General features: G+C 38.4%; 2 protein-coding genes across 2 annotated transcripts; one reads left to right on the forward strand and one right to left on the reverse strand.

Annotated features, from left to right (window-relative positions):
• Nucleotides 1-916: 916 nt before the first annotated feature.
• On the reverse strand, nucleotides 917-12889 carry LOC126620815 (CBBY-like protein). Its single transcript, XM_050289126.1, has 10 exons — nucleotides 12567-12889; nucleotides 12181-12235; nucleotides 12013-12076; nucleotides 4103-4151; nucleotides 3921-3989; nucleotides 3166-3227; nucleotides 2445-2525; nucleotides 1670-1824; nucleotides 1477-1561; nucleotides 917-1026 (listed from the first exon to the last, which is right to left on the reverse strand). The coding sequence occupies exons 1-10, from the start codon at nucleotides 12663-12665 to the stop codon at nucleotides 921-923; spliced, it is 825 nt and encodes a 274-aa protein (XP_050145083.1). The 5' UTR covers nucleotides 12666-12889; the 3' UTR covers nucleotides 917-920.
• A 5014-nt stretch (nucleotides 12890-17903) lies between these two features.
• LOC126620809 (transcription factor JUNGBRUNNEN 1-like) lies at nucleotides 17904-19442 on the forward strand. Its single transcript, XM_050289106.1, has 3 exons — nucleotides 17904-18149; nucleotides 18344-18633; nucleotides 18899-19442. The coding sequence occupies exons 1-3, from the start codon at nucleotides 17933-17935 to the stop codon at nucleotides 19292-19294; spliced, it is 903 nt and encodes a 300-aa protein (XP_050145063.1). The 5' UTR covers nucleotides 17904-17932; the 3' UTR covers nucleotides 19295-19442.
• The last annotated feature ends 1388 nt before the right edge of the window (nucleotides 19443-20830 follow it).

Here is a 20830-nt window from a genome sequence, read left to right on the forward strand (position 1 = left end):
AGCTTCCCCATCCTCGTTTCTCTCCCCAAAACCATGGCCACCATGAAAACCTCCATAGTTGCCTGTCTCCCTGCCCACGTGTCCATTTAAATCTCCTCCTATAAATAACTTCTCCGTCTGAGCAATTCCTTGCACCAAGTCTCCAAGATCTTCCCAAAATTTCTCCTTCGAACTCGTATCCAACCCTACTTGAGGTGCGTACGCACTAATCACATTGATAAGTTCTTGTCCTATTACAATCTTGATTGCCATGATTCTATCTCCTACCCTCTTGACATCTACAACATCTTGTACCAAGGTCTTGTCCACGATGATGCCAACACCGTTTCTCGTTCTATTTGTGCCCGAATACCAAAGTTTAAACCCTGAGTTTTCTAGATCCTTTGCCTTACTACCAACCCACTTAGTTTCTTGTAGGCACATAATATTTATCCTTCTCCTCACCATAACTTCCACTACTTCCATAGATTTTCCCGTTAAGGTTCCTATATTCCACGTTCCTAAACGCATTTTGCTCTCTTGAACTCTACCCTTCTGTCCTAGCTTCTTCACCCTCCCCCGTCTAATAGGATCAAAGTACTTCTTTTGTGTGTCCCGGGTAAAGTTGATAGGAGCATATGCTCCCAAACAACTTTGAGTGGAGTCGTTCGAAAAGAAGTTTCTATGGCCCCCTTGCTCATTTAACACTGCATCCGGGTGCCGATGGAGATACAGCGACCCTTGCTCACTTATCACTGTGCTCGGGCCACACAGCGCGCCACTTACGGGTGACGCCCTAGCTTTAGCGCGATTTTGTTCTGGATTCATTTTCATAAGGATTCGACGTGATCATGGAGTGCCGGCTGTCGACTACCTGACGCCCTCCCCCTCCTCCTTTATCCGGGCTTGGGACCGGCCATGTAAGACATAGGCGGAGTTCGTCAAACTACGTGAACACGGGAAAAAAAAATAATAAGAACACAATCGCATACAGGTAGTCCAGCAACCTCTGCCCCAGCTCGCAATGCAGCAATGATCTTCTCTGAGCTGGAAAACAATAACACGTCAAATCAAAAGTTGGAATCAGCCCAAGGGAACAAGAAATTTGGTGATAGAATGGATAACATATTACTCTACTCAGTCATAAAGACAACTAAGATGACGCTGAAATACTAAACTTGGATCAAGAAAAGTCTACCACAGCTTGAAAAGAAGGACAAGAACTTGCACAGCATTTGCCAACCATAACAGCAAAGGATTAAATACTAGATATATGAAATCACTCTTTTAAGTTTAGCGCTGAATCATACATAATCACACAAACGGGACAAATTGGCATATAATCTCTTCCTAGTCTAATGTAAGCAGAATCATATATAAACATGACAAATTCATAAGTCTCTTAAACCCTGGACATCAGAAAACCCACAACACAAAAATAATCTTGAAGGCACCTAATAACAATAACTAACAATAAATGTCAATGAAAATGCAAACCTTTCAGACAGCCTAGTATCAATATCTACACTCAGCTTTAGCATAGATGCGACCTCCTCTGCAATCCTTTGTTTCTCAGAGGAAACTGGTCCATAAATCAATAACAGAGCCCTTTAGCACCCAACCTTCTGCACTGGAAAAATGTATATCACAAAACATGTGCATGACTATCAAACCAACATGAAGAGTCTACCTGCTTTAATTGCTTCCTTAGCTAGTTGCTCATCCACACCAGATGATAATCGTGTATCATTTACTAGTTGGGTATACAAACTCTGTTCAACCTCCTTATCTCCTACAATCTTTAGCTTTGAAATGCTTTCCTCGCCAAGCTTTTCAACAATTGATCTGACATTTATAAAGTGTTAAATGGAGTATTTACGCAGTCTTATACCATCCATGGAGCATGATCAACCAAAACTGGTATGTGGTGGTAAGGATTAATAGAGTACTTAACTGCAGTTTTTCGCTCAATATTATATGCACACAAATATGTGTGTGTATCTGTGTACTTATGTACAGCTTTTTGCATAATTTTATAATATTTAACTTGCAAACAAAGAGCTAATGACAAGTTGCTTAAGAATCATTAATAGATCAATCAGTCACATTAGAGCTTATACAGTAATTTTTCAAAAATATCAGGTATCTATATTTTGTTGTAACTGAACTTACTTATCATAATTCTACGTACTATTTGCCACAATGGAAATCGAATATGCTGTCAAGTGACACTAGAATCTGTGCTATTGCAGAAATTTGGAATGAAATTGCAGCTGTGTCAGTGGCTGCGTCCTTTATGACCACATCGAAAGAAACTACTGCCAGAATGAGAACCTCAAGCGGTCCAATTATAGTCAAAGCTACAGTGCATTCTGTTGTGTCCAAAACCCAGAGCATGTTCGTAACTGTCTGGAAACTTAACCAAAAAAAGGCATAAAAAAATAAAATAAAATGTTTGTTATTACCTGGCAATTTGATCCCCACTCTTACTATAAGTTGTCAGTACAACCACAGGAATCCCTTTCTTGTATGCATCATCAACAAACCTACAAATCGAAAGGAGAAAATGAGTCTTAACAGTTGGAAACAATGGAGAAACTAGACATGGCATTGACAAGCATATGAAATCTCATTAAAAGTCAACTGAATATATCAGTCCAGTTGTTTTTGTTTGTCCATGGTTCATTGGGTCTAGCTTCCTATGATTTAGGATCATCAGTTCACCTAGGCTATCAACCAATAGACTCCCAATTATTTATCAAGAATAAACTCCCAGCATGCCTAATGCCCAGACTAAGCCAATACTTCTGAGAGCAAGTCTGGTATTCTTGACATAAACTAATAACACACTGATACATAGGTAGCAAGCTGGCTTCGATTTCACATCATTTCTTTGACAACACTTCAGCAGAATTTCGAAATGTTGGTCATGGTGAAAAATATTCATACTCGAGTTCTATATATATTTCTTTAAGCTAATTCCAAATTCCGGAAAATCTGAAAAAGTATAGCTGAAGCCAAGAATGACCAAATTAGTACTGATAAAGAGGTTTTGCACATGGTTTTGGTCTAAGATATTCATATTTGAAGAAGGTAATATATCAAGCAGAAATTTAGACTCGGTATATTTGAGAGCTAAAACATTGTGTAATCATCCAAGTAAATTTTCTGTCATCAAAAACTCACTCTTCAACTCCAGGTCGTAGAGTCAAATTTTCTGACATCAGACACTCATCCATTGCCATTTTCTGTCAAATAAAAATTAATATTAGCTACTTTCATTCTACATATGGAAGTGCTAAAAGACTGTAATCATCCAAGTGAATTTGAAGCTCAGCATGATTAAGTTACATGCTTAGATACAAGTGGAAAATAGAAGGATATTAATAATAACACCTCTCCCATTCATCAATGTGTTTTACACGTTTACCTTGTATTGTAAGATACAAAATAATAACCTATCAAATTAACAAGTGAACTGAGTTTGCAATTATCTCAGATAAGCAGCTATTTCTCTTGTGTAAAAATGATAATTTTCATACGTAGCTTTAAGTGGAAAATAATTTTTTTTTTTAAATATATGAACAGTTCTCTTATTTTTGTTATTAACTGAAAGCAGATACCTCATTAGCCCTGGAATTATAAATTCTTCCTTATTTTTGTTCCTCAGTATACATAACTATATGATCAAAATATTGACTCAAAGACGGTAACATTTCGTTTTGTGTATATCCTATTTTCCGATGCAATGCTGGACATTAAGCTTTGAAATGAGCATTGATCTCAATCCTATGGAACCAGCAAAACTGAATCCATGCAGCCAAGTAAAATTAACTAAATCCTAAGTACCTAAGTCTAGACTTGTATCTCAGTGGTAAGATCAAATATAAATGTTGAGATGCATCCCTAAAACCTAACTTAAGCCCTTAATAAGACAGTACCTTCTTTTGCAGAACATTTTTCACAAATGACTCCTTCTCATTTGTAGGCAATGAACTAGGCCAACCAATCTACAGGACAGATAACAGTAGATTCAGAAGAAAATATACTAAATGAAGGAAAAAATTAAAAGAGCTACTTCAAGCTATTCATTATTTTCGAAGATGATAAAAGTATAACACACCCAATTAAAATACAAATTCACCATCTTTTCCTCATCACCAGCGCTCTTCCTGAAAAATTACATAAACTACATTTCAGAACCTTACAACAACAACAACAACAACAAAGCCTTTTCCCACTAAGTGGGGTCGGCTATATGAATCCTAGAACGCCATTGCGCTCGGTTTTGTGTCATGTCCTCCGTTAGAACCAAGTACTCTAAGTCTTTTCTTAGAGTCTCTTCCAAAGTTTTCCTAGGTCTTCCTCTACCCCTTTGGCCCTGAACCTCTGTCCCGTAGTCACATCTTCGAACCGGAGCGTCAGTAGGCCTTCTTTGCACATGTCCAAATCACCGGAACCGATTTTCTCTCATCTTTCCTTCAATTTCGGCCACTCCTACTTTACCTCGAATATCCTCATTTCCAATCTTATCATTTCTTGTGTGCCCACACATCCCACGAAGCATCCTCGTCTCCGCCACACCCATTTTGTGTACGTGTTGATGCTTCACCGCCCAACATTCTGTGCCATACAACATCGCTGGCCTTATTGCCGTCCTATAAAATTTTCCCTTGAGCTTCAGTGGCCTACGACGGTTACACAACCCGCCGGATGCACTCTTACACTTCATCTATCCAACTTCTATTCTATGGTTGAGATCTCTCTAATTCTCCGTTCTCTTGCACGATATATCCTAGGTAGCAAAAACGGTCGCTTTTTGTGATCTTCGCTAGATTGCTCCGATCATTAGTGTGGATAAGTATATAAATGGATATAGATAGGAAAGCAAACACAAGATGTACGTGGTTCACCCAGATTGGCTACGTCCACGGAATAGAGGAGTTCTCATTAATTGTGAAGGGTTTACACAAGTACATAGGTTCAAGCTTTCCTTTAGTGAGTACAGGTGAATGATTTAGTACAAATGACATTAGGAAATATTGTGGGAGAATGATCTCGTAATCACGAAACTTCTAAGTATCGGAATGTGGTATCGTCTTGACTTGCCTTATCTGTCTCACAGGTAGATGTGGCATCTTCTCTGGAAGTACTCTTCCTCCATCCAGGGGTGGTATCTTTAACTGGTGGAGATGCACAAGGTAATGTATCAATTTCACTTGAAGCTTACTTGTAGTTTCAGGCTTGGTCAAGCGCGATACAAACCATGTAGTAGGAGTCTCTCAAGTTGCCGAGCTAGGGGATTTGCTGAAAGAGGTGACAGACAAGGTAAGCAATCAGAGCTCCGGCTGATTGTTCACATTCTCCCTATCTTGCAGGCAGCATGAAGGATAAAGAGAAGAAAAATGAGAAGAGATGATATGGGATACTTTTGCTTTTGAAGAAGTAACTTTCCACAGGCTTATTCTTGAACTGAGCTGGAGGGTTTTCTGGTTTCCTCCAGAGTATAAGGCCGACTGAAGAATTTGAGGGTCAAAACAAGTCCATCAAATCTAGAGTACGTTCGACCCTACTGATATGGGATACTTTTGCTTTGACAGAGTAATGGATGTATCGGCACGTGTGCTGTTACGCTTGTCTCCACATGCTTCCTTGTATCCTTCTCACTTGCCCTATCTGTTCCTCAGGCAGATGCGGTATCTTCCCTGGAAGCATAAGATGTTGAAGATGAGTACTCGAGAGCAATGCCAGGTAAGTAAGTTCCAGGCAGTCAGTTCCTGGCTGGAAGCTTGATTCCAAGTGCTGACTGATTGCTCTCTTTCTCCTTGTCTTGCAGGTAAGAACAAGGCCAAAGGAAAAGACAGGGAAAAAGCATGATATGGGATACTCTTGCTTTTAACCCTGATGATATGAGATATTCTTGCTCTAGTATAACTTGTTTGCAGAGGTATTATCGGGGGGAAAGAAAGCTGAATATTTCGAAAGGCTTCGTTGAGAGTGCCCTCTCATATATGAGGAAGGGTTGAGCATTTTTGCAGGTCTGTCTGTCCTTTGGGGATGGAGGTTGACATATATAGGAGTCTCCTTAACAACAAGTAGTAATGTTATTCCTTTACCCTGTCAGAGCACTTTGAAAAAGTGGTATGTGGTATGTGGAAAGCTGATGTTGCGTGTGAAGATTACAGACAGCTTTATCCAAGAAGATCCGGCTCTTGTAGTTGGGAAAGTGTTGCCTCTTCGGTTTTCGAACAAGCAATCCTATCAGGGATCTGGCTCTCGAGATTCGGAGAACGATGTCTCTTCGATTTTTGAGAAAGCAATCCTGCTGGGGGTCTGGCTCTCGAGATTCGGAGAGCGGTATCTCTTCGATTTTTGAGAAGGTAATCATGTTGGGAGTCTGGCTCTCGAGATTCGGAGGGCGGTGCCTCTTCGATTTTGGAGCAAGCAATCTTGTTGGGAGTGTTTTCTCGAATGTGAGTAAAGGTTGGGCATGTTTGCTAGTCTACCTTGCCACGAAGCACAGAGGTTGACACACAGGGACTTTCCAATTATCCAGCAATGGTACTGTTCCTTTACCCTCTTTTCGATTTTTGAGAAAGTAGTCATGTTGGGAGTCTGGCTCTCGAGATTCGGAGGACGGTGCCTCTTCGATTTTGGAGCAAGCAATCTTGTTGGGAGTGTTTTCTCGAATGTGAGTAAAGGTTGGGCATGTTTGCTAGTCTACCTTGCCACGAAGCACAGAGGTTGACACACAGGGACTTTCCAATTATCCAGCAGTGATACTGTTCCTTTACCCTTATGGGTAATAATATGGGATAGCTAGACCTTCAAAATTTATGTGTCTAAACTTTGTTAGTGCTGTTTCTTTGCTATTCTTTTACCCGTCTTGGTCAGAGCGATGTAGTGGAAGCTGCAAGCTTCACGTGCTCAACTTTGGCAGAGAACTTTGGCAAAGTTATCTGTGATACACATGAGCTACTATTGCGTGTGGGAAGTGGGTGATTGAACAGTAAGACTCATGTGCTTTCTACTTCACCAGAAGTCTTCGACAGAATGCCCATAATTTCCGCAAAGCTGAGTGTGCGTGTGACAGGTGCTGCCAAGGCTGGAAAAGTAGGTGCCTCTTCGATTTCTGAGATCGGCCCTCGTGGTCTCTGAGCAGCCCAACTTTTGAGAAAGCAAGCGCCTCTTCGATTTCTGAGATCGGCCTTCGTGGTCTTTGAGCAGCCCAACTTTTGAGAAAGCAGACGCCTCTTCGATTTCTGAGATCGACCCTCGTGGTCTCTGAGCAGCCCAGCTTTTGAGAAAGCAAACGCCTCTTCGATTTCTGAGCAGGCGCCTCTTCGATTTCTGAAGCTCCGTCGAGTGCAGATTTTTATAGGGGCTGGCATTAAGTTCCAAAGCACACTTGAATCTCCACCAGTAGAAGCTCCATTCTTACACTTCTAAGATCTTGATTTGTTCGACCTCTTCTCTCTTCAACACCTTTGAAAATGTCTGGCCCCTCCGACCGTCGTTTTGACTTGAACCTTGTTGAAGAGGCAGCCCCGCCTTCTCCAGACAACATATGGCGCCCATCCTTCGTCTCCCCTACTGGTCCTCTTACCGTTGGGGATTCCGTTATGAAGAATGATATGACCGCTGCGGTGGTGGCCAGGAACCTTCTCACTCCCAAAGATAACAGACTACTTTCCAAACGATCTGATGAGTTAGCTGTTAAGGATTCTCTGGCTCTCAGTGTTCAGTGTGCAGGTTCTGTGTCTAATATGGCCCAACGCCTATTTGCTCGAACCCGCCAAGTTGAATCATTGGCGGCTGAAGTGATGAGTCTCAAACAGGAGATTAGAGGGCTCAAGCATGAGAATAAACAGTTGCACCGTCTCGCACATGACTATGCTACAAACATGAAGAGGAAGCTGGACCATATGAAGGAATCTGATGGTCAGGTTTTACTTGATCATCAGAGATTTGTGGGTTTGTTCCAAAGGCATTTATTGCCTTCGTCTTCTGGGGCTGTACCGCGTAATGAAGCTCCAAATGATCAACCTCTGATGCCTCCTCCTTCTAGGGTTCTGTCCAGTACTGAGGCTCCGAATGATCCCCCTCCGGTGCCTTCTCTTTCTGGGGCTCTACCGACTGCTGCGACTTCTCCTAAGCAACCTTTGTGAAGGCTCTCTCTTGTTTGTTTATTTTGACTCATGTATATGTACATATTTGTAGCTTATCGGGGATATCAATAAATAAGCTTTCCTTCATTTCAACGTATTGTGTTAAATACACCAAAGCCTTCTTCTCTAAGTTCTTTGAATTTTCTTTTGTTGGAGCTTTGTGAGTGGAGCATGTAGGTTGAGGTAGTGTTCCCTTAATTTCCTGAGTGAGGAAAACTTCTCGGTTGGAGACTTGGAAAATCCAAGTCACTGAGTGGGATCGGCTACATGAATCTTAGAACGCCATTGTGCTCGGTCCTGTGTCATGTCCTTCGTTAGATCCAAGTACTCTAAGTCTTTTCTTAGAGTCTCTTCCAAAGTTTTCTTAGGTCTTCCTCTACCCCTTCGGCCCTGAACCTCTGTCTCATAGTCGCATCTTCTAATCGGAGCGTCAGTAGGCCTTCTTTGCACATGTCCAAACCACCGTAACCGATTTTCTCTCATCTTTCCTTCAATTTCGGCTACTCCTACTTTACCCCGGATATCCTCATTCCTAATCTTATCCTTTCTCGTGTGCCCACACATCCAACGAAGCATTCTCATCTCCGCTACACCCATTTTGTGTACGTGTTGATGCTTCACCGCCCAACATTCTGTGCCATACAGCATCGCCGGCCTTATTGCCGTCCTATAAAATTTTCCCTTGAGCTTCAGTGGCATACGGCGGTCACACAACACGCCGGATGCACTCTTCCACTTCATCCATCCAGCTTGTATTCTATGGTTGAGATCTCCATCTAATTCTCCGTTCTTTTGCAAGATAGATCCTAGGTAACGAAAACGATCGCTCTTTGGTATTTCTTGATCACCGATCCTCACCCCTAACTCGTTTTGGCCTCCATTTGCACTGAACTTGCACTCCATATATTCTGTCTTTGATCGGCTTAGGCGAAGACCTTTAGATTCCAACACTTCTTTCCAAAGGTTAAGCTTTGCATTTACCCCTTCCTGAGTTTCATCTATCAACACTATATCGTCTGCGAAAAGCATACACCAAGGAATATCATCTTGAATATGTCCTGTTAACTCATCCATTACCAACGCAAAAAGGTAAGGACTTAAGGATGAGCCTTGATGTAATCCTACAGTTATGGGAAAGCTTTCAGTTTGTCCTTCATGAGTTCTTACGGCAGTCTTTGCTCCTTCATACATATCCTTTATAGCTTGGATATATGCTACTCGTACTCCTTTCTTCTCTAAAATCCTCCAAAGAATGTCTCTTGGGACCCTATCGTACGCTTTCTCCAAATCTATAAAGACCATGTGTAAATCCTTTTTCCCATCTCTATATCTTTCCATCAATCTTCGTAAGAGATAGATTGCCTCCATGGTTGAGCGCCCTGGCATGAACCCGAATTGGTTGTCCGAAACCCGTGTCTCTTGCCTCAATCTATGCTCAATGACTCTCTCCCAAAGCTTCATTGTATGACTCATTAGCTTAATACCCCTATAGTTCATGCAATTTTGTACGTCGCCCTTATTCTTGTAGATAGGCACTAAAGTGCTTGTTCGCCACTCATTTGGCATCTTCTTCGTTTTCAAAATCCTATTGAAAAGGTCAGTGAGCCATGTTATACCTGTCTCTCCCAAAACTTTCCACACTTCGATTGGTATCTCGTCTGGGCCTATTGCTTTTCTTTGCTTCATCTTCTTCAAAGCTACAACCACTTCTTCCTTCCGGATTCGACGATAAAAAGAGTAGTTTCTACACTCTTCTGAGTTACTCAACTCCCCTAAAGAAGCACTCCTTTCATGTCCTTCATTGAAAAGATTATGAAAATAACCTCTCCATCTGTCTTTAACCGCATTCTCTGTAGCAAGAACTTTTCCATCCTCATCCTTGATGCACCTCACTTGGTTTAGGTCCCTTGTCTTCTTTTCCCTTGCTCTAGCTAGTTTATAGATATCCAACTCTCCTTCTTTGGTATCTAGTCGTTTATACATATCGTCGTAAGCCGCTAACTTAGCTTCTCTCACAGCTTTCTTCGCCTCTTGCTTCGCTTTTCTATACCTTTCACCATTTTCATCAGTCCTATCCTTGTATAAGGCTTTACAACATTCCTTCTTAGCCTTCACCTTTGTTTGTACCTCTTCATTCCACCACCAAGATTCCTTTTGGTGTGGGGCAAAGCCCTTGGACTCTCCTAATACCTCTTTTGCTACTTTTCGGATACAACTAGCCATGGAATCCCACATTTGGCTAGCTTCCCCCTCTCTATCCCACACACACTGGGTGATTACTTTCTCTTTGAAAATGGCTTGTTTTTCTTCTTTTAGATTCCACCATCTAGTCCTTGGGCACTTCCAAGTCTTGTTCTTTTGTCTCACTCTTTTGATATGTACATCCATCACCAACAAGCGATGTTGATTAGCCACGCTCTCTCCTGGTATAACTTTGCAATCCTTACAAGTTATACGATCCCCTTTCCTCATTAGAAGAAAATCTATTTGTGTTTTTGACGACCCACTCTTGTAGGTGATCACATGTTCTTCTCTCTTCTTAAAGAAGGTGTTGGCTAAGAAGAGATCAAATGCCATTGCAAAATCCAAGATAGCTTCCCCATCCTCGTTTCTCTCCCCAAAACCATGGCCACCATGAAAACCTCCATAGTTGTCTGTCTCCCTGCCCACGTGTCCATTTAAATCTCCTCCTATAAATAACTTCTCCGTCTGAGCAATTCCTTGCACCAAGTCTCCAAGATCTTCCCAAAATTTCTCCTTCGACCTCGTATCCAACCCTACTTGAGGTGCGTACGCACTAATCACATTGATAAGTTCTTGTCCTATTACAATCTTGATTGCCATGATTCTATCTCCTACCCTCTTGACATCTACAACATCTTGTACCAAGGTCTTGTCCACGATGATGCCAACACCGTTTCTCGTTCTATGTGTGCCCGAATACCAAAGTTTAAACCCTGAGTTTTCTAGATCCTTTGCCTTACTACCAACCCACTTAGTTTCTTGTAGGCACATAATATTTATCCTTCTCCTCACCATAACTTCCACTACTTCCATAGATTTTCCCGTTAAGGTTCCTATATTCCACGTTCCTAAACGCATTTTGCTCTCTTGAACTCTACCCTTCTGTCCTAGCTTCTTCACCCTCCCCCGTCTAATAGGATCAAAGTACTTCTTTTGTGTGTCCCGGGTAAAGTTGATAGGAGCATATGCTCCCAAACAACTTTGAGTGGAGTCGTTCGAAAAGAAGTTTCTATGGCCCCCTTGCTCATTTAACACTGCATCCGGGTGCCGATGGAGATACAGCGACCCTTGCTCACTTATCACTGTGCTCGGGCCGCACAGCGCGCCACTTACGGGTGACGCCCTAGCTTTAGCGCTATTTTGTTCTGGATTCATTTTCATAAGGATTCGACGTGATCATGGAGTGCCGGCTGTCGACTACCTGACGCCCTCCCCCTCCTCCTTTATCCGGGCTTGGGACCGGCCATGTAAGACATAGGCGGAGTTACATTTCAGAACCTTAAGTATAAAAATTGATAAACCATTAGTCCAGACGTTTTCACACTTCTCTTCTCTCCAAACCAAATATGAGGATTAAGGCAAAGCATGATTGTAAAACGAACAAATAATATGGGTCAGAATCTTGTGATTTTTCATATCGAAACACTCTTACGACCCAGATACAACTCGGAAATGTAATTAAATTGACTCATACTAGATTGAAGCAAGTCATGAATCATGATTTGATTTCAAGCCTACTAAATAACTAAAAGAAAAAAAACCAAATAAATAACTTAAAGAACAAGAAACCAGATAAATAATCTAAATTCTTGAATCTTTACTCATAATTTTAATTTCCCACCTTAGGAGATCCAAGTAAACAGGCTCTGTCCAACTTGCACAGTCAAGTCCAAGCTTCTTAAATGCTGCCAATATATCACAAGAAAAATATACAGTAATATTAACACATAAAACGCAATTTAATTAAGAAAATTTAATACAATAGGATAAAATTACTGCATTTTCTCACCTGCACTGCATCGAAGGTTTAGCGGTTCCCCAACCGATAAGCATCCATAAGAACCCTGAAAGAAACAAAGAGAAATCATCAAGAAAAAGGTCTCCGAGAAAACCCAATTCGAATTCGAACAATAAAAAGTTCGTACCCAGTGCACAAGGCTCCCGCTTTACGCAGGGTCTTGGAGAGGTGAATGTCGGCTAGCCTTACCCCATTTTACGAAGAGGCGGCTCCCAAGTCTCGAACCCGAGACGTACCGCTCATGGACAAAGGCACTTGCAAAAAAAAAGCTTCAATAAACCAAGAAAATAATAAAAACACAACAAAGAAGCTGTGAAGTAAAAGAAAGCAATTAAATTGAAATGCTTGGAGTAAGAAGGAGAAAGAAATCGTCCCACCCGTCGACTTCGAGGAGAACAGCGAGTTCCTGAGACGGGTTCTGGTCTTGAGCGCCGGATAGCCAGCTGAAAACGGCGAACCGGTCGAAGTGCAGGCATTTTCCGGGAAAAGTTGAGTTTCTTGGGAAAGTGGAGGAAAATGAAGGGACCAAGTTGGGGTCGTTCTTGGGGAGGGCGAAGAAGCGGGCGGTGGGGTTGTTACTTGGCGGGAAAACGGCGTTGGTGGAAGAAAAGGGCTGAGCTCGGAGAACTGAGCACGAAGCGGCATCCATGGCAGTTTTGAAGAAGAAAGGTGCTTGCTTGAAAACGGTTTTTGTTTGATTTACAGCTGACAGGGGAAGAAAATACCAGCTTCTATTGGAGAAGAAATAGCGTTATTGTGAAATGACTCTTATACCCCTTATGGAATTTCCGTCTCATGTTTCCTGACGACCCGAAGTTCAACTCGAGAAAACCCCGATATAATTTGGGGCTGATTCGGCAGTCCAATTTCGGATAAAGCCCATAAAGTTCAAGCTTGTTTTGGGCTTTTTGACCCAAAGTGTTAATTAATAAATTAGCCCATTAGGGATTGTGACCAATTGCGATCATGTTTTTATTTTATTTTATGAAACATAGTAAATTACAACTTGGATTCACTTGGGATTCCTAGTGAACTAAGTCAAAGAACACTTTCGAAGTCACTGCATGACGAGGAACCATACAAGGGTCAGTACATGAGGAGGACTAGAAAACCAAATGGATTTTGTATTTTTTTTTTTCAATTTGTCAAGAGCGTCTGAATTGCGCTCGTTGAAACGACTTTTTGAATAATTGAAAGTGTTTTTGTAAATTGATTTTGGCTGCCAAAAGCACTTCAATTATTTTTTTAGGAAGCATCAGATATGTGCTTCTTGTAGAAAACACTTCAAGTGTTTTTCTATGATCTACTTGGATTTTTACTAAGATTGGTTTCAGATTTATTTTCACTAAGAAATATTTTCAATCATTTTAAAAATATTTCTAAACGAGCCCTAGCTTCCCCTTACGTATGTTGAAAATGAAAGCTATCCAATTGTTGTAGCAAAGCTTAATTGTTGTGGTCATGTTGCTCTTGGTCAATATCAACATATTAATATGAAGTTATGAACCGTTGACTCCAGCTCCCAGGCTCATGCCTAGGTGATGGTGACGCAAGCGAAAGGTCATAGATAAAAATATAAAAAAAATAAACCACAAAATAGAAAATATGAACGATGAACAATAGATAGACAACTTTGCTAATTTAGGTCATAAATTTGATCATGCAAATATTTGGTTATATAGTTTTTCTAGGAAAGTTATACATGGAGTTAAGGGTATGTTTAAATGTGCTTTTAATAACTAAAAACACTTGCAGCTTACCAAAGACGATTCTAACTATACTAGAAGTAGAGTTAAAAAGCCATTCGCATTTTTAGTAAAAGTTTCAATATACTTCTACTAGAAGTACTTTTACTAAAAGTATTTTTGAGCATAAATTGGTTTTGAAGAAACATTTTAAATTTTTAGTAAAAATTTCAACGCACTTCTAATTGGAAAGATGGATAATCTTCAATCTCGTCATCTCACCCCCTCATTTTTAATATTTGAAGGAAATTTTTTATAAAAGCATGAAAAGTCGCATTGCGTGCCATCATCGATCACTTGAGTCTGAAAAAGGAGAAATTTTTTAGTGTACTCAGAAACACAGCCCGAAATACCAAGTGACGTAAAATAATTGATTGAAATTTTTTTTACAAGTATTGAACCAATTGTTTTGTGACACTCGTGTTCTTAGTATATTGAAAGACCTTTGGATTGAAAAAAAAAATTTGCTCTGTTTTTAATTTTATAAAGGATGAGATTAACTATAGTTTCGTAAGTTGGGATTATATCTAGTTCTTAAATTATATACAGAAACACTTTAGAAGCTTTGACTTTAACAACTCAATTATATACACAAAAATATGTGTTCATAGTACTTATACATACACCATGAACATTAACATCGATCATTGATCAAGTTGATTAACTATTTTATTATTTTTTTTTAATTATATTCATTGCATGAGAATTCTAGTAAGATATATATATATATATATATATATATATATATATATATGTGTGTGTGTGTGTGTGTGTCTATTAAATTTAGGTACATGAGTTTGTAAATAAGTTGTCACGAGTCAATGGTCCAACATCGCTTCAACTTGGCCACTTGCTAGTGCTAGTCTAATTAAAGTTAAGTTTTATCTTAAAAAGTCTCAGTGTAATTATAAATATAACCATATTTTTGTTGAGAATGGGTCCGACATTGATGGGAGGAGGGACCTTGCATGAGCTTATAAATATGTTGGGCTAATTCTCATATTGCCAGTTGATTTTATGGTGAAACCTTAACTTCATAGTATCAGAGTTGGTTGTCCCACGTATGAATCCAAACGGTTACACGCGCTCCACGTCACCCCATTGTGATGTACACGTGTTAGGCTTGAAAATTCGCCACACATGAGCAGGCGTGTTAAGAATGAGTCCCACATTATTGATGAGAGGAAGGACCATGCATGAGCTTATAAGCTGGTTGGGCTACTCGCCATCAATATAGAACTCATTCTCAACAGTTTTATTTATTTGTTTGTCAATTTTCCAATGTGAAAATTTTAACATTTTGTTTTAAAGTATATATGGATATATTATTTTTATTAGACAAAGAATATCATTAGTAAATTAAATTGTTAAGTTGTTAGAAGAGAAAATGATTGAACCCGCACTAAAATTTACAAACATAATTATTTTTCGCAATAAAACCTCCTCAGCGTTATCATTCCGAGTGCATTTATTTTTCCTACATGTTGACCATTGTTGTCGAGCTTGAGCGCGAGCCCAGTCAATCAATCTTGGCAGCCTGCCGCGGGAGAAATACCGGCAGCCAACTACAAGTGGCGTGAAAATTCAATGTCTGCGTGGAGGAATTTTTTATTATGATAGAAATACGAATGGTACATCATGTGTTTTTATATAAGTGGTGGAAAATTTTATTTTTTAAGTTATTAACTATTTAACACATATATCTCATCATTTATATAACGATACGTGGTGTACCATCTTATATAACGATTACATTGAAAAATATCTCGTCTGCGTGTATGATTTTACAAGTAATTAAGGGTGTTGATTGAAAGTCAATCTAAAAAGTTGACCTTTTGTAAAGATACTAATCAAGTGTTTCCAGATCAAAGTTTTTAGGAAAAACTAATGAAAATGGCTTGAAAACTTTGAGTTTTAACGATAAGGATAAAATAAAGGATAAAATGATTAGTACTAAAATTGACTTTTTAGTGTAAAAATATGATTTTTCATTAAAGTGAACAGTATCGTGAGGTTTTCGTTAAAATTTCCAAGTTTTATATCTTCGGTTACATGTATGAACGAGAGACGGAGTAAATAACTTTACATGGAACCCAATGAGAGCTCTATTCCCTTTAGTTTCATTCTTTGCACAATTTAGACATGAATGCAGCTCGACTGCATGAGACATTGAGACTTAAAGATACTGAGAAGATGAATCATATTTCACGTACAAATATACATAACATTTACACTCGTTGTTTTTATTCTTTTTTCTTTTTTAGAGTGGCATAATGACGTAAGTGCCAATAATAGTTCGAAAAAAAAAACTGCATAAGACTCTAAAAGTGAGAAATGAAAATGCCGACACCGAAGACAATTTTTGCATGAATTAATTTTAAAAGAGAATTTAAAAACTAAACAATTCTAATTGTTGAACCACATTTTGAAATAGTTTAAATACACACGTATCAAATCATTAACATCATGTATTAACGTCTTTTGTCCTATTTATTATCATATAGTTTTCCAAAAGCTGAGACATTACTGCATGATATGTATATAGCATGCTGAATATTTGACATAGTAACTGAAAACCAGTTTTACATTCTCACTTGGGAAGAAAAGGTGAAAAACACAGGTTTGAGGTTTACATGGTTGCACCAATTTGTTTGGCATTCTGAGTGGGTTATTTCGGCCACATGCTTTCTTTCCTCTGAATGAAAAATAGATTCGAGCTTACGAATTGTAAATTTGGTCAAACTTGTTCCTCTATGGCCATATTCCATTATAAATTGGGAGTTTTAACGAAAAGTCTATAGTATTGTTCATTTTTACAAAAAATCACATTTTTACATTAAAAAGTCAAACCTGATATTATTCATTTTACCTTTTATTTTGTCCTTATCGTTAAAACTCAAAGTTTTCAAACATTTTTTATTAGTTTTCCTTTATAAATTTGGTCAAACTTCAACTACATGCCTATTTATTACCATACAGTTTTGCTTGATATATAGCATGCTGAATATTTGACAAAGTAACCGAGAACCAGTTTTATATTCTCACTTGGGAAGAAAAAGTGAAAAACACAGGTTTGAGGTTGACAGAGTTGCACCAATTTGTTTGGTATTCTGAGTGGGTTATTTCGGCTACATGTTTCTTTCCTCTGTATGAAAATTAGATTAGAGCTTAGGAATTGTAACTTTGGTCAAACTTGTTCCTCTATGGGCCATATTCCATTAATTTAGCAAACATTTTCAGAGCCAGTACGTCACATAATTTTTTTTTTATAATTCTGTAGCTTGGTCAAACATCTGACAAGATGGAAAAAAAGTTCCATGCGTCATAAATATGATTGGATAATCATAATACAATTGGTTACATTTTTTTTCAATTTTTTAATTTTTTAATTAATTGTGTTATTACATTTGATGTAATGTGTCTTATTTCTTTCTGACACTATGAAAATCTTTCCATAACATGATCTCTCTCAACGCCCAAGTCTCTCAACCCTTTGCCCTCCACCCAAAAGTGACAATGTCAATAAACTGTCAGTCAATGCAAACGACTTTTGACCAAATCACTATTTTCACACTTAAAAAGCTTTTCTTTAAATCCTCAAATACACAAGAAATTTTTAGTTGTGAAGGGAACACGAATGGTACATCAAGTGTTTTTATATAAGTGATGGAAAATTTTAATTTTTAAGTTATTAACCTTTTAACACACATATCACACCAATTATATAGAGATACGTGATATATTATCTCGTGTGACGATCACACTAAAAAATCTCTCCAAATACACACTGAAAATCTTTCCATAACATGATCTATCTCAACTCCCAAGCCTCTCAACCCTATGCCCTCCACCCAAAAGTGACAATGTCAATATAACTGTCAGTCAATGCAAACGGCTTTTGACCAAATCACCCTTTTCACACTTAAAAGCTTTTCTCTAAATCCTCAAATATAAATGGATCATCAGAAAACACCAAGAGAAAGAAGCTAAAGAGAAAAATGGAGGAGGTCGATCAGAAGATGATGAGTGCTAGTGATTCAAATAACATGATTTATAAGGATCAAGATGCAAATATGCTTCCTGGGTATCGCTTTCACCCTACTGATGAAGAGCTAGTGAGGTTTTACCTTCGGAGGAAGGTGGAGAACAAACCTATTCGTCTTGACCTAATCAAGCATGTTGATATTTACAAATATGACCCTTGGGATCTTCCAAGTAAGCTCCTCCGATCCATCCCTTCAATTTCTAACTACTACATATTGTTCCCGACGTATATGCATGCTCATGATTTTATGTAGATACACTTGTGAGTAAAGCATGGATAGAATTGATCGGTCCATACGTGTAGTGAAATTGAATATTATTTTTTGTGTTTACTCAAGTTTTTTTCTCCATTTGTTGAAATGCAGAAGCGAGTGGGGACAAGGAGTGGTACTTCTTTTGCAGAAGGGGAAGGAAATACAGAAATAGCATAAGACCTAATAGGGTTACAAAATCTGGGTTTTGGAAAGCTACTGGCATTGACAAGCCTGTATATTCGGTTGGAGACTTTCACAATTGCATTGGCTTGAAGAAATCCTTAGTCTACTACAGAGGAAGTGCTGGAAAAGGTACCAAAACTGATTGGATGATGCACGAGTTTCGTCTTCCAGCTAGTTCAAACACTGAAACTTCTATCAAGAACAGTACTCAAGAAGCTGTAAGATTAATTCATCTTAAATAACGAGTTGCAGTACTATTAATTAAATTCTCTTAGTTGTACTTTTGTTATTCAATATTCGACATATTACGTACTCCACTAACTCTGAATTTGGATCGCACATTGAACTACATAATTAATAGTCTAGATGGTTTAACAATATAACATGTTAGATTATCTAGTTGAGAAAATACTACGATCAATATATATAAATATATATTGAAAAAGTGTGAGCCCGTTGATTAATTCTTTCATATGACTGCAGGAAGTTTGGACACTTTGCCGGATTTTGAAGCGAGATCATACTTCGTGTGGAAAGTATACATCAAATTGGCGTATGACAACCTTGAATTCCAAGCAAAGTGTGGCTGGCTCAAGTTCTAAAACATGCAGTTCTGAGTCAGATGCAACTTTTGGTGCTTTGGCTGCTAACGATCAATCTGAGAGGAGTGCTCTTTTCAATAATGTTCATACGTATGAAGGGAACCAATTCTCCCCAGGCCGGCTGAGCTTAAATGACGACGTAAACAATCCAAACTCGTGCATAAGCTTTCTGAATACTCCGAATGAAGAGATGTTAACATCGAATGGAAACTGGGATGAGCTCAGACCAATGGTTGACTGTGTTCTTAATCCGTCACTGCTATACAGTTATATGTAGCTAGCGGAAATTAAGTTCTCTAACCTTTGTCATAGTTAGGGGGATTACACACCCACATAGCATGCGGGACTCTTTTTAACCCTTGGATGTTGATGATCTACATGAATAACATATTATGAATGGTACTATCTACACGTTCCTTTTTACATTTTACACATTTCTGTTAATTTCTGTCATTTTTACCCTCTTTCATTCATTCAATCCAACGATCGAGAGAGGTGTGTATAGTTAAAAGAGATGTGTGGATAACATCATCCTGTATTAGTACAATTCCTTTCTTTTACGTTTATATCATTTAATTTTTAAAAACAAGTTGTAGTAGGACAAAATAAGCCACCCTAACCTCCTATTCTTGAAGAGATGAAAACTCACAGGCACAAATAATTATTAAAAGGTTTTTATCACAAATGGTCATTGAAATTGAAAATCAATCAATACACCTTGAAAATAGGTGTCTTAAATCAATTTGGTCCTTCCATCATAATTCTGTTAAAAATTCCGTTGAGTACTAATGTGGCACATAAATAGTTTCATAAGTCATTTTTTTCTCACAAATAGTCCTTAAAATTGATTTGTGACATCAAAATGGTCCTTGAAATTGCCTCGCGCCATCAAAATTGTCACTGAAATTGAAAATTGATAAATGTAGTCACACAAGTGAGTGTCTCAAATCAATGTAGTCATTCTGTCACAATTCTGTAAAAAATTCTAGAATATGCTAATGTGATACATAAATGGATTACAAAGTCTAATTAAATTTAAAAAATTACAAATAGGTTTAGGGACCATCTTGAAAATGTAGGTCAATCTTAGGAACCATCTTGATGGTGTAAGTCAATTTCAGGGACAATTTATGATAAAAACCCGTAAATCTTGTAAGCCCATTTATGTGCCACATCAACACTTCATAGAATTTTTAACAGAATTATAACGAAAATACTACATTGATTTGCAACACCTATTTTTAGGGACTACATTGATTGATTTTCAATTTTAAGAATCATCTTAATGGTGAGCGTCAATTTCATGGACCATTTGTGATAAAAATCCTAGTTAAAATGTTGAAGTCAATGTTTCTGTGTATTTTTGGCTTTTGTACTGATTTGGGATGTAGGGGGAGCAGCAATTCTAGAATGGGAGAACTCACTATCTATTATTTGACGAATTGTTTGGATTTGTAGCATAACTCGATCACTATCTTCAATTAGTTTGACTAACTTCGTTCTAGCCAGATGAAATGTCAATCTGTAGTGGCCAAAAGCTACATAGGCTATTGCATTTATTCATCAATAGCTGCTAAATCGTGACATATTTACTTTGATATATTTCATTAAAAATGGTATTTGGAAATTAAAAAGTGAAAGGAAGAGACATCACACACAATTGAAAATGTGTCGTAACATAGTGTTACTAATCACGTGTTATAACCGTCACTATCATGTAATATTATTATTATGCTCATCTTATGTCCGTAAAACATTAATTATTTTATAATACGTAGATTAATAACACAAGTGATGATCACAGTCAAAAGTT

This window comes from Malus sylvestris, chromosome 5 (genome assembly GCF_916048215.2).
Source record: "Malus sylvestris chromosome 5, drMalSylv7.2, whole genome shotgun sequence".
In the NCBI taxonomy this organism is placed as follows: domain Eukaryota; kingdom Viridiplantae; phylum Streptophyta; class Magnoliopsida; order Rosales; family Rosaceae; genus Malus; species Malus sylvestris.